Raw genomic sequence first — 14,198 nt, forward strand, 5'->3', positions numbered from 1 at the left:
AGACAGTATGGTGGATAGACAGTATGGTGGATAGACAGTATGGTGGATAGACAGTGTTGTGGATAGACAGTGTTGTGGATAGACAGTATGGTGGATAGACAGTATGGTGGATAGACAGTGTTGTGGATAGACAGTACGGTGGATAGACAGTATGGTGGATAGACAGTGTGGTGGATAGACAGTATGGTGGATAGACAGTATGGTGGATAGACAGTGTTGTGGATAGACAGTATGGTGGATAGACAGTATGGTGGATAGACAGTGTTGTGGATAGACAGTACGGTGGATAGACAGTATGGTGGATAGACAGTGTGGTGGATAGACAGTATGGTGGATAGACAGTGTGGTGGATAGACAGTGTTGTGGATAGACAGTGTGGTGGATAGACAGTATGGTGGATAGACAGTATGATGCATACAGTCTGTGGTTATCAGTCCCAGACACTGTCACAGAGAAAGAGGAAGACAGACTCAAGTCTGGCTTTGTGGCTCTGAGCTCCAACATCACATTGGCTCAGGGCCAACCCCCTCCCTGATGAGGAGTGACAAAGTGTGTGTGGGGGGGGATTAAAACTAAAGTGAGTGTCAGCGCTGAGGGGGACATGTGTTGGGAGGGAAGGGGGTGGCCGAGGGTTATGATATCTCCAAAACCTTCTGTCGGGTGCCATCTACTCTTTCAATCCTAAACCCACAGCCCAACTCACTCACCCACCCAGGGCCACAACACATCTCCCAACAGCGGTGCCGTATAGCTGAAATCTAATCCTTTGTAAACACTTTAAATCACCCAAATGTATCATGTTTATGAAACAACCATTTCTGTTTTTGAATTGTTATTCCTGTCTGAAAGCACAAATAAGTATTATTATAAACCCATTTTCTAAATACATGTATTAATCTTTTTCCTGACTGGATGTCTGACCATTAGCTTACCAGCTAGATAACGAACAGATATCTGCCTTGTCTCAATGCAAACAGGCCTTTTGATTGTTCTACAGCAGCGTTTCTCAAACTCGGTTCTCGGGAGCCCCAGGGCTGCACGTTTTAGTTTTTGCTCCTATTCAAGTAAGCTTGATGATTAGTTGATTATTTGATCATCAATCAGCTGTGTAGTGTTAGGGCAGAAACCAAAACGTGCCCCCATGGGGGTCCCCAGGACCCAGTTAGAGAAACCCTGTTCTAAGGAGTGTGTATGGCTCCACCAAGGTTCAGAAACCAAAACGTGCCCCCCCTGGGGGTCCCCAGGACCCAGTTGGGGAAACCCTGCTCTAAGGAGTGTGTATGGCTCCACCAAGGTTCAGAAACCAAAACGTGCCCCCCCTGGGGGTCCCCAGGACCCAGTTGGGGAAACCCTGCTCTAAGGAGTGTGTATGGCTCCACCAAGGTTCAGAAACCAAAACGTGCCCCCCCTGGGGGTCCCCAGGACCCAGTTGGGGAAACCCTGCTCTAAGGAGTGTGTATGGCTCCACCAAGGTTCAGAAACCAAAACGTGCCCCCCCTGGGGGTCCCCAGGACCCAGTTGGGGAAACCCTGCTCTAAGGAGTGTGTATGGCTCCACCAAGGTTCAGAAACCAAAACGTGCCCCCCTGGGGGTCCCCAGGACCCAGTTGGGGAAACCCTGTTCTAAGGAGTGTGTATGGCTCCACCAAGGTTCAGAAAACTAAAATCACGAGAGGCAGCGAGCGGTATGTTGACTCACTGAGGCACATTTATGTACGAAAGTTTAACAAGATTTTAATTTAGTCTTTTGTACGCCCAATAAAACGTTTAACTTTATGGGGAGGATGGCTGTCATGCCGTCACACTGTCCCACGATAGACGGTCCCGTGGGGGTTGTGTCATAGGCCCACAGCTGTGCCCCATTTAGCAACTGGCTGCCCCGGACCTGATCTCACAGTGCCACCATGCCACCTGGGGAGGGTTAAGATGGCGACACTTTACTGGTGACCTCTTACAAACCTAGGGCCATATAAAATCTGTGATGTGGAGAAAGTGGACGGAATCACCGAATCCAGAGATTTAAACATAATTCAATGATGTTCAAACATTTATTGAACTTAGTAGGATAGAAATGAACAGACTGCATCAGTGATTCATATTTCTTGCAACTTCCTGAATAGGCAACGAGAAATCCCCCTGTCTGCGTATGTGAGGTGAGCACATCTACCTCTTTGTGTAGCGGTTAGCGATGATGCTAATGAAAACAGTCTTCTGGTAGATGGAAAGGCTTTCCCAAAAAACTTCTCAGTTAAATGTTATCTACAGAGTAGCCTATTCTGACCTGGCAGAACAATTTAATTATTATTTCCATAAATCCAGTGGTTATTTGTTTAGCAAACTCTACCATCATATGTGTGCTACAAAAACACACTAAACAACAGCCTCTTGCTAGGTGTACACTTGAATTAAAGGGTAACAATATCCATAAATCTAATCTTCTCAAATTTTTCCCAGACCTCATAAGTGGTCTCCTGGTGTGGTTTTAGCATTGTTGTGGACAGACACAAAGCCGTGTCTGACCTTAATCCAATTAGCTGTTGTGTTGTCACTGGGTGCTGCCTGTTCAGTCTATTGCCTTTGTCCTGGGATGTGTTTGGTGGTGGGGCGGGGGGGGGGACGTCAGATTAATAACACAAGTTATTAACAACCCGGAACATGAGGGAGTTTGTGTCTAGGAAGGGTTTGGGGTTGGGGCTTATTGTGCACATTGTGATTAGTCCAGCATGTTCCGGACCGGTTGTGTCCTTCAAGAATTGATGGCCTCCTGCCCTATCTGCGCCCTGCAGCATTATTGGATGACTGCCTTTGTTTCTATTTTAGTGACTTCGTGCCTGCTTGCTCCGCCTTTACACCATACAGCCTCACATATCACATGGGGGACATCCTTTGTATCTCTCTCACAGTTTTCAGGGACACAGAATACACTATTACAGTTCATACAGTTCATTCTGTTGAAGTTGACATCTGTATTGGAGTCTTAGCTTTCTGTTCAACATCTCCATCTATCTACTGTGTCTATCTGAAACATCTCCATCTATCTATTGTCTATCTGAAACATCTCCATCTATCTATTGTCTATCTGAAACATCTCCATCTATCTATTGTCTATCTGAAACATCTCCATCTATCTATTGTCTATCTGAAACATCTCCATCTATCTACTGTGTCTATCTGAAACATATCCATCTATCTACTGTGTCTATCTGAAACATCTCCATCTATCTATTGTCTATCTGAAACATCTCCATCTATCTATTGTCTATCTGAAACATCTCCATCTATCTACTGTGTCTATCTGAAACATCTCCATCTATCTATTGTCTATCTGAAACATCTCCATCTATCTATTGTCTATCTGAAACATCTCCATCTATCTATTGTCTATCTGAAACATCTCCATCTATCTACTGTGTCTATCTGAAACATCTCCATCTATCTATTGTCTATCTGAAACATCTCCATCTATCTATTGTCTATCTGAAACATCTTCATCTATCTACTGTGTCTATCTGAAACCTCTCCATCTGTCTATTGTCTATCTGAAACATTTCCATCTATCCACTGTGTCTATCTGAAACATCTCCATCTATCTATTGTCTATCTGAAACATCTTCATCTATCTATTGTCTATCTGAAACATTTCCATCTATCTACTGTGTCTATCTGAAACATCTCCATCTATCTATTGTCTATCTGAAACATTTCCATCTATCTACTGTGTCTATCTGAAACATCTCCATCTCTCCATTGTGTCTATCTGGAACATCTCAATCTGTCTATTGTGTCTATCTGAAACATCTTCTATTGTGTCTATCTGAAACATCTGTCCATTGTGTCTATCTGAAACATCTCCATCTGTCCATTTTGTCTATCTGAAACATCTCTATCTGTCTATTGTGTCTATCTGAAAAATCTCCATCTGTCCATTGTGTATATCTGAAACATCTGTCTATTGTGTCATCTGAAACATCTGTCTATTGTGTCATCTGAAACATCTGTCCATTGTGTCTACCTGAAACACCTGTCTATTGTGTCTATCTGAAGCATCTGTCTATTGTGTCTATCTGAAACATCGCCATCTGTCCATTGTATCTATCTGAAACATCATCATCTGTCCATTGTGTCTATCTCAAACATCTGAAACATCTGTCTATTGTGTCTATCTGAAGCATCTGTCTATTGTGTCTATCTGAAACATCGCCATCTGTCCATTGTATCTATCTGAAACATCGTCATCTGTCCATTGTGTCTATCTCAAACATCTGAAACATCTGTCTATTGTGTCTATCTGAAGCATCTGTCTATTGTGTCTATCTGAAACATCGCCATCTGTCCATTGTATCTATCTGAAACATCGTCATCTGTCCATTGTGTCTATCTCAAACATCTGAAACATCTGTCTATTGTGTCTATCTGAAACATATGTCCATTGTGTCTATCTGAAACATCGCCATCTATCCATTGTGTCTATCTGAAACATCGCCATCTGTCCATTGTGTCTATCTCAAACATCTGAAACATCTGTCTATTGTGTCTATCTCAAACATCTGAAACATCTGTCCATTGTGTCTATCTCAAACATCTGAAACATCTGTCCATTGTGTCTATCTCAAACATCTGAAACATCTGTCCATTGTGTCTATCTGCAGGTGAAGGATGAGAAGAAGATCCAGGAGGTGGTTGACCTGACGGATTACGAGCGTTCTGAGGAGCTCCGCAAGGCCAAGAGCCGCAGCAAGAAGAACCACAGCAAGTTCACCCTGCTGCGCTCCAGAACCCCAGGCAACACGGTGGGTCCACAGGAAGTGTCCACAAGAACCCAGATCTAGAACCTTGGAAAGAGCAAACCTGTACCTCAAAGTACTGTACCACAATAGCAACACAATCAATACTTACATCTTAAACTCACTGTTGAGATGAGTTTCACGGTACTGTAGCCAGACATTAACATAGTCAGATCAGTCACAGCAGCCAGATTGATTGACAGGCTGATTGACACTCGCCTGACTCGGCTCGCCAGACGGAGCCACCACCCTGTACACCCTGTCCTTGGTCATTAGCCATGATCCCCTTTGACTCTACTTAGCTCCTCCCACCTCTGTCTCTGCCCAGAGACACTGTCCTCCCTCCCTCTGTCTGTTCCCTCCCTCCCCCTGTTCCCTCCCTCCTTCTGTTCCCTCCCTTTCACAGGGACATTGTGTTCCAGACTCGCCACACCTCCAACTCCTACACCCAGTATATGATCACCAACGCTGATGGACAGACTAACTGGAGAAACAGAGTGAAAGTGTCAAATTCCCAATGCTTGTAGACCATTTGAAATCTGACAGTTTGCCAGTCCAGTTCACCTTTGAAACATGGAAAGGCTCTTCTGGTGAGGCAGTGATAAAGGTGCATTGACTTCTGTTCCAGTACTCCATTACTCATACCCATCCCTAACACACACATACACTCAAAGAGGCGCACACACACTCATACACACGCAGACATACACCATCTGCAGGATCTCCCAGAACCCTCAGAGCAGCAGGAGGATAGGGTATCATGTTGGGTTGTCAGGGGAGGAAGCTTGTGTTTCAGCACACAGACAGACACAGACTGAGAGAGATTCTCAGAGTCTCCACACAGCTGCAGTTTCCTGTAGCCTCAGTGGGAGAAAGAGCACCATATGGTCATATCTGTGTGTGAATGTGTGCGTGAGTGATATGGGTTTCTGGAATGGTACCTATATGAAAGGTATCCCTTACAGATGGTTGACTGAGAAATATGCATGTTAGGATTTTCAACGCTCCCTTCATGCTCAGTTACACAATATTGTGCAAGGCCCTGGCTTCTTACATTCCCTGTCTCTTGTTTGTGTCTGTCAGGTCCCAAACCTGGTGTTCCTGGCTGTTAGTCCAGAGGAGAAGGAGTCCTGGATAAACGCCTTAAATGGAGCAATCACCAGATCCAAGAACAGCATCCTGGATGAGGTGAGGCACACCTCCACTCTCCTTCTCCTCTCTCTCTCTCTTATAAACAACACTTCATCAGTCACATGGCCAATTGCAAGAGGATATCTTACTGAAAGCACTTTTGAGGAATGGAATCCATGTATAAAGTACTTCAGAAATAGAAGGAACTGTTATAGTATCTTACATTCTATCTTAAACTGGTTTCCTGATGAGGGCATTTTCTGGGTTTCAGTCTAGTGTAGTGTAGATGAAATGACCTCTATAAAGAAGAGAGACAGGTGGTGACAGCTGTGACAGTCTTCTAGCTGAGGCAGCTGATCAAAGGATTCCCTCTCTGTTTGGGGATGATGGGATGGATCCTTCATCCCTCCTTCTCACTGCAGGTCAATCGCCCTGATGACATCAATAGACAGGCGGTAGGGGAGCAGCTTGATGTGAAATAACATGTACACACACTAAAACACACATATACATACACACACACACACACTTCTGAGCTTTTATGCACTTAACGCATCGTGTCAACACCACCCTTATATAAGGCCACAACACACACATTTCACATAGTCCCCAACACACACACACATGGATGGACACATGCACACACACACTGATGAACGAAAGCACACCCACCCAAGCACACACACACACACACACGGACCCTATCACACAGCTATAGATGGCCCAAACTGTACAGGTCCCTATCACACAGCTATAGATGGCCCAAACTGTACAGGTCCCTATCACACAGCTATAGATGGCCCAAACTGTACAGGTCCCTATCACACAGCTATAGATGGCCCAAACTGTACAGGTCCCTATCACACAGCTATAGATGGCCCAAACTGTACAGGTCCCTATCACACAGCTATAGATGGCCCAAACTGTACAGGTCCCTATCACACAGCTATAGATGGCCCAAACTGTACAGGTCCCTATCACACAGCTATAGATGGCCCAAACTGTACAGGTCCCTATCACACAGCTATAGATGGCCCAAACTGTACAGGTCCCTATCACACAGCTATAGATGGCCCAAACTGTACAGGTCCCTATCACACAGCTATAGATGGCCCAAACTGTACAGGTCCCTATCACACAGCTATAGATGGCCCAAACTGTACAGGTCCCTATCACACAGCTATAGATGGCCCAAACTGTACAGGTCCCTATCACACAGCTATAGATGGCCCAAACTGTACAGGTCCTTATCACACAGCTATAGATGGCCCAAACTGTACAGGTCCCTATCACACAGCTATAGATGGGAGAAGCAGAAGCACTCTCACAATGACTATCCAAACCATGTCATCACTGTTAAAGAAACAGAACGAATAAAACATTGAGCTACTTTCACATAAAATAAAATACATTTAGAGGACGACTGGTCAGGCGTGTGGATGGACTCGGAACAACAGCACCAGCACTGTGAGAGATATCAATTACCTCCAGGGCTCCAGTGTCTCTGCTGCTCAATGGCCTGATGACATCAGAGACGGGATTCACTCTTTCACCAGGATGGTGTTTCATTGCTCTCGACTGTAGGGTTATCGCAGGTGGAGTCCTACATGATGGTACACACGTATTGTAGATCTATGTTGATAAACCTGCATTGAATTGCAATGCAACATTGGTTGAAAGTGTTTAATACACATAATGTATGTGTATAAAAGCAAACCTAGCGCCCTTAAATACACCCTTATTTTAATTTTAATTTTAGTTGAACCTTTATTTAACTAGGCAAGTCAGTTAAGAACAAATTCTTATTTACAATGACGGCCTAGGAACAGTGGATTAACTGCCTTGTTCAGGGCCATTTATACTGAACATAGTACCCTGACAAGACAGTCACATGATTGGATGGCGTTTTAAAACATCCTCAAAAATTCTATTCAATCTGTGGATTCCTCCTGGTTGGCTGTATCACATAGAAATACTAGATTGACTCCAGAATATTGTTTTACAATAGATTAACTAGATACATGTTGACAATTGGATGTGGGACAATTGCTGATCCAAGGTTTTTGTCAAAGGATGATGGATAAATACATCTGGTTGAGTTTGGGTTTAGTCATTGGTTGTCATGTCAGAAAGAAGGCAGGTAATAGCTGTAACTGCATACATTACATGATTATGGAGCGACAAGCTTACAAAATAACACAACAGTATGTTTAGCAGAACATAAAAGTTGCACCCATCATATAATCACCATTTAAACCCACTCTGTGTTATGTCCAACACCGAGATGGATAAAGTTGGCAAACACCGGAGATGGATAATGTTGACAAACACCCGAGGTGGATAATGTAGGCAAACACCCGAGATGGATAATGTTGGCAAACACCCGAGATGGATAATGTTGGCAAACACCCGAGATGGATAATGTTGGCAAACACCGGAGATGGATAATGTTGGCAAACACCGGAGATGGATAATGTTGGCAAACACCTGAGATGGATAATGTTGTCAAACACAGGAGATGGATAATGTTGGCAAACACCGGAGATGGATCATGTTGGCAAACACCGGAGATGGATAATGTTGGCAAACACCCAAGATGGATAATTTCGGCAAACACCGAGATGGATAATGTAGGCAAACACCGAGATGGATAATGTTGGCAAACACCGGAGATGGATAATGTTGGCAAACACCGAGATGGATAATGTTGACAAACACCCGAGATGGATAATGTTGGCAAACACCGGAGATGGATAATGTTGGAAAACACCAAGATGGATAATGTTGTCAAACACCGGAGATAGATAATGTAGGCAAACACCTGAGATGGATGATGGATAATGTAGGCAAACCCCCGGGATGGATAATGTTGGTAAACACCTGAGATGGATAATGTTGGCAAACATACGAGGTGGATAATGTTGGCAAACACCTGAGATGGATAATGTTGGCAAGCAAATTAATTTCATCTTTATTTAACTAGGCAAATCAGTTAAGAACATTTGTTTATTTTTTTATTTTACCTTTATTTTACCAGGTAGGCCAGTTGAGAACAAGTTCTCATTTACAATTGCGACCTGGCCAAGATAAAGCAAAGCAGTGTGACACAAACAACAACACAGAGTTATACATGGAATAAACAAATGCACAGTCAATAACACAATAGAAAAAAATCTATACACAGTGTATGCAAATGTAGTAAGATTAGAGAGGTAAGGCAATAAATAGGCCGTAGTGGTGAAATAATTACAATTTAGCAATTAAACACTGGAGTGATAGATGTGCAGAAGATGAATGTGCAAGTACAGATACTGGGGTGCAAAGGAGCACAAATAAACAACAATATGGGGATGCGGTAGTTGGATGGGCTATTTACAGATGGGCTGTGTACAGGTGCAATGATCTGTGAGCTGCTCTGACAGCTGATGCTTAAAGTTAGTGAGGGAGATTTGAGTCTCCAGCTTCAGTGATTTTTGAAATTCGTTCCAGTCATTGGCAGTACAGAACTGGGAGTTTATTTACAATGACGGCCTACACCGGCCAAATCCGGACGATGCTGGGCCAATTGTGCACCACCCTATGGGACTCTCAATCACAGCTGGTTGTGATGCAGCCTGGATAGCTAACCTAGTGCTCTTAACTACACACATATGCTGGTCATCTCCATCTTTTCTCGTTCCACCTGATAATGTAATGGTTTAAAGCTTTCAGATCCAATTGACAATTATGACATTGATATTAGACATAAAATCCCAGCGGATAAAATATGACATGTTGCTTAGTCCCACTAGCCAGTGAATAAACTACACTCCAGCTGAACTCACTTCATCAGTGGAGACGGTGTTATCACTAGTTAACAGTGCAGACGTGTTGGTCATCAGTGTAGCTATATGTTAGCTATAGGTTAGCTATAGGTTAGCTATAGGTTAGCTATAGGGCTGAACTCACTTCATCAGTGGAGACGGTGTTATCACCAGATGACAGTGCAGACGTGTTGGTCATCAGTGTAGCTATAGGTTAGCTATAGGTTAGCTATAGGTTAGCTATAGGTTAGCTATAGGGCTGAACTCACTTCATCAGTGGAGACGGTGTTATCACCAGATGACAGTGCAGACGTGTTGGTCATCAGTGTAGCTATAGGTTAGCTATAGGTTAGCTATAGGTTAGCTATAGGTTAGCTATAGGGCTGAACTCACTTCATCAGTGGAGACGGTGTTATCACCAGATGACAGTGCAGACGTGTTGGTCATCAGTGTAGCTATAGGTTAGCTATAGGTTAGCTATAGGTTAGCTATAGGTTAGCTATAGGGCTGAACTCACTTCATCAGTGGAGACGGTGTTATCACCAGATGACAGTGCAGACGTGTTGGTCATCAGTGTAGCTATAGGTTAGCTATAGGTTAGCTATAGGTTAGCTATAGGGCTGAACTCACTTCATCAGTGGAGACAGTGTTATCACTAGTTAACAGTGCAGATGTTTTGGTTGTCAGTGTAGCTATAGGTTAGCTATAGGTTATCTATAGGTTAGTAGCCTGTTTCCCAAGGCCTTATGCAAATTGTTGTGGCCCATTTGGCCCAGTGAATCTCATGTCTGTAGATAATCAATCCATGATTAGGTCTATAATACTGATCAATAAACTACCCAACCCACTCCGACACAAACACAGCCCTCAGGCTAATGTGAAAGCATGTCAATCCCCTCACTCCACATGTGACTGTTCCATTATCTCTCTCCCTCTCTCTCTCTCTCTCTCTCTCGCTCCCTCTATTTCTCCTTTATCTTCCTCTCTCTCCTTTATCTCTCTCTCTCTCTCTCTCTCTCTCTCTCTCTCCCTCTATTTCTCCTTTATCTTCCTCTCTCTCCTTTATCTCTCTCCCTCTCTCTCTCTCTCTCTCTCTCCCTCTATTTCTCCTTTATCTTCCTCTCTCTCCTTTATCTCTCTCCCTCTCTCTCTCTCTCTCTCTCTCTCTCTCTCGCTCCCTCTATTTTCCTTTATCTTCCTCTCTCTCTTTATCTCTCTCCCTCTCTCTCTCTCTCTCTCTCTCTCTCTCTCGCTCCCTCTATTTCTCCTTTATCTTCCTCTCTCCTTTATCTCTCTCCCTCTCTCTCTTTCATCTTTCTTTTTTTCTTGCTTTCTTTCAGGTCATGGTTGAGGATGAAAATCTTCTGTCCCATCTCACACGGGACAGGGCTAAGATCCCTCACACACGGCGCCTGCCTACACGAGGACACATCATGGCTGTGGTAGGTATCCTGCTTCTCCTGGCATTTCTTGTCTTAGCCCTCCATATTACCACAACGGCTGGTTGGAGACAATTCCAACTCTGTCAATTGAGCTTTAATTCAATGAGTCAGTTGGACATAGTGATGATCAAACTACTTTCAACTGGAATTTTTCATTAGTTTAATCCAATTAATTTCCTAACTTAACTAAATCACAATGGGCCTTACCCTGATATCAGTGTTTCTTACGGTGTCTAATATCACTAACAGACTGTTTCTCCTTGCTCCGTATCCAGGCCTCCACTTCTACCTCTGACGGCATGTTGACCCTTGACCTGATCCAGGAGGAGGACAGCCCCAGCACAGACGGCCAGGACACCTGTGACAAGAGCTTCCGGGCCAACCTGGACAAATCCACTCAGCTCGACTGCCTCAGGTCCAAAACAGAGGGTGCCATCAGTAGCATCTGTCTAACGCCTCCCACAGAGGTCACTGGGAAGTCCCAAAGCCTGCCGCGCGTTACCGGGGTCACCTGGGACGATAAACAGCAACTTCAGAGCCCGATGGGGAAGTCCTGCACTCCTCAGCCAGGCAAGAGGCTCACACCGGCCGAGAAAAGCCGCTGCGCCTCCATGGACGAGATCCTCTCACACTCCGGGACGCAGGCCACCAAACCCAGGACATCCATCCCCCGCTCTGCCACCTCTGCCCCCCCGGGCAACCTGCCGCCCATCAGCCAGCTGCAGGACCTAATCGCTCAGAAGCTGGAGAGAACTCAGGAGCTGCTGATGCAGGTGCAGGGGGCGAAGGGGGAGGAGGTGGAGCGGGGGAAGGGGAAAGGGAAGGACTCGCCAGGTTCCAAGGGCTCCAAGGGTTCCTCGGACGGGGCCCGGGCGGAGGCAGAGAGGCTGCTGAAGGAGGCAGCATCCACATGGGGTCAAGCCAAGGATGTTCTAGAGGAGGTGAAGGAGCTGAGGGCGCTCTACCGTCAGCTGGACTCGCTGCCCACCACCCCTGCCTCCCTCTCACCCCTCACACCCTCCAACAGTGGCAAGCAGACTGACTACAGGAAGAGCATGATGTGACCGTCAGAGAACTCAACACAGACTGGACTATGAATCCCTGAGCAAAAAAACAACTCAACATGCAAAGCCACAATATTGTTAAATATGTCTGTTTCTCTCCTTCTGTGTTCTGTCACTTTATTGATGCTGTGACAAAGTGAGGGCATACAGTTGCCCAACGACGTCCCCTTTTCTTGACCACTGTGCCCTTACATGTCTGCTTGATGAAGGGTGTGAGGGGCAAAGGGAAGGGGCCAATCTAGGGACTCAGGTACATGTTGGCCAGGGAGTCTCTCTGTATTGACATGCTGATGAAAGACCTTGTGATACTGCAGTGTCGGGTGTTGTTTTCCTCTGCGTTGGTTGTCAAAGAGGGAATGTTGCAAGGTTTGGGCGGGGAATCAGAAGGGCTCTGCTCTCCAGGGACAGACACACAGTGGTTGAGGATGACTCAGATTACAGGAAGGGAAACATGGTGTCCAGACCAGCCCGTATGTTGGGAATGTCAATGTTTTCCTTTTTCTGTTACACAACACACTGGAAGGTTGGTCTGAGCCAGATTCCCAACGACCACCACTCTAAAAACCAACAGCAGCCCACCGTACAGTACAGCATTCTCCCTCCCTCCCTCTGCTGCTCTGGGAATGGAGCTCAGTGGACTCCTCATCTCTGCTGGTCCATTATGATTCACAGGGACGAGGGGAACCAGTTCACATAGTCAGAACTCACTGGCGTTCCATAGGGTGTTTCTGTCTGTTCCATGAGCCATATGATACAGTCAAAATGGAGGACGTCTGTCTGGGTTGTGTTGTTACTAGATGGTACATACTAGGACAGGGCTGTTCCTTTCCTGTAGGCCGACAGCCAGTTGTCTTCAGCCAGTTGCCACTGCAGCCATTGATTCTCATGCTGCTCTAGAGCCATGGAGCCGGGATGGCGTCTGTGTGTGTCTGGTGTGAGTGGTGATGATCATGCTACTGTAGAGCCATGGAGCCGGGATGGCGTCTGTGTGTGTCTGGTGTGAGTGGTGATGATCATGCTACTGTAGAGCCATGGAGCCGGGATGGCGTCTGTGTGTGTCTGGTGTGAGTGGTGATTATCATGCTACCGTAGAGCCATGGAGCCGGGATGGCGTCTGTGTGTGTCTGGTGTGAGTGGTGATGATCATGCTACTGTAGAGCCATGGAGCCGGGATGGCGTCTGTGTGTGTCTGGTGTGAGTGGTGATTATCATGCTACTGTAGAGCCATGGAGCCGGGATGGCGTCTGTGTGTGTCTGGTGGGAGTGGTGATTATCATGCTACTGTAGAGCCATGGAGCCGGGATGGCGTCTGTGTGTGTCTGGTGTGAGTGGTGTTTATCATGCTACTGTAGAGCCATGGAGCCGGGATGGCGTCTGTGTGTGTCTGGTGTGAGTGGTGATTATCATACTACTGTAGAGCCATGGAGCCGGGATGGCGTCTGTGTGTGTCTGGTGTGAGTGGTGATTATCATGCTACTGTAGAGCCATGGAGCCGGGATGGCGTCTGTGTGTGTCTGGTGTGAGTGGTGATGATCATGCTACCGTAGAGCCATGGAGCCGGGATGGCGTCTGTGTGTGTCTGGTATGAGTGGGAGGCATGACATAGAGGTCAGATGCAGTATTGAGGAGAGGAACCACTTGTAAGTGATTTGCTAAAATAGTAATAATAACAGAATTGCACTATAAGGCTGTAAATATGTAAAACAAGAGGATGAAACTGGTGGAAACTGGAGAGAACAGATGTGTCTAATGTGGCTTTTCATTCTGTTCTACATATTTGTGAGGACAATCTAGTGTTTCTAGAAACATACAGGCTGCATCGTTCCAACGCCTTGATACCTAAGACAGTCACTCAACTCGCTACTCTATGAAAATCTGAGCTTCTCAAAGGTACAATGTGTGTAAACAATGCTGTTGATGAATGCATCCCTCCGGCTAGCTAACAGTGATGCTAATGCTTGACCTCTGACCTCCC

General features: G+C 45.5%; 1 protein-coding gene across 1 annotated transcript in view; it reads left to right on the top strand.

The window, feature by feature from the left end:
• LOC135528845 (pleckstrin homology domain-containing family O member 1-like) overlaps positions 1–14,198 on the top strand; it is a 68,906-nt gene that overhangs the window by 52,772 nt on the left and 1,936 nt on the right. Inside the window, exons 3-6 of the mRNA XM_064957892.1 lie at positions 4,649–4,789; positions 5,867–5,971; positions 11,058–11,159; positions 11,435–14,198. The exon at positions 11,435–14,198 is cut by the window's right edge and continues 1,936 nt beyond it. Of these exons, the coding sequence (XP_064813964.1) occupies positions 4,649–4,789; positions 5,867–5,971; positions 11,058–11,159; positions 11,435–12,223 (1,137 nt within the window). The 3' untranslated portion in view covers positions 12,224–14,198. The remainder of the gene's footprint in view (positions 1–4,648; positions 4,790–5,866; positions 5,972–11,057; positions 11,160–11,434) is intronic.

The sequence above is a fragment of the Oncorhynchus masou genome, unplaced genomic scaffold, assembly GCF_036934945.1.
Source record: "Oncorhynchus masou masou isolate Uvic2021 unplaced genomic scaffold, UVic_Omas_1.1 unplaced_scaffold_1048, whole genome shotgun sequence".
NCBI lineage: Eukaryota > Metazoa > Chordata > Actinopteri > Salmoniformes > Salmonidae > Oncorhynchus > Oncorhynchus masou.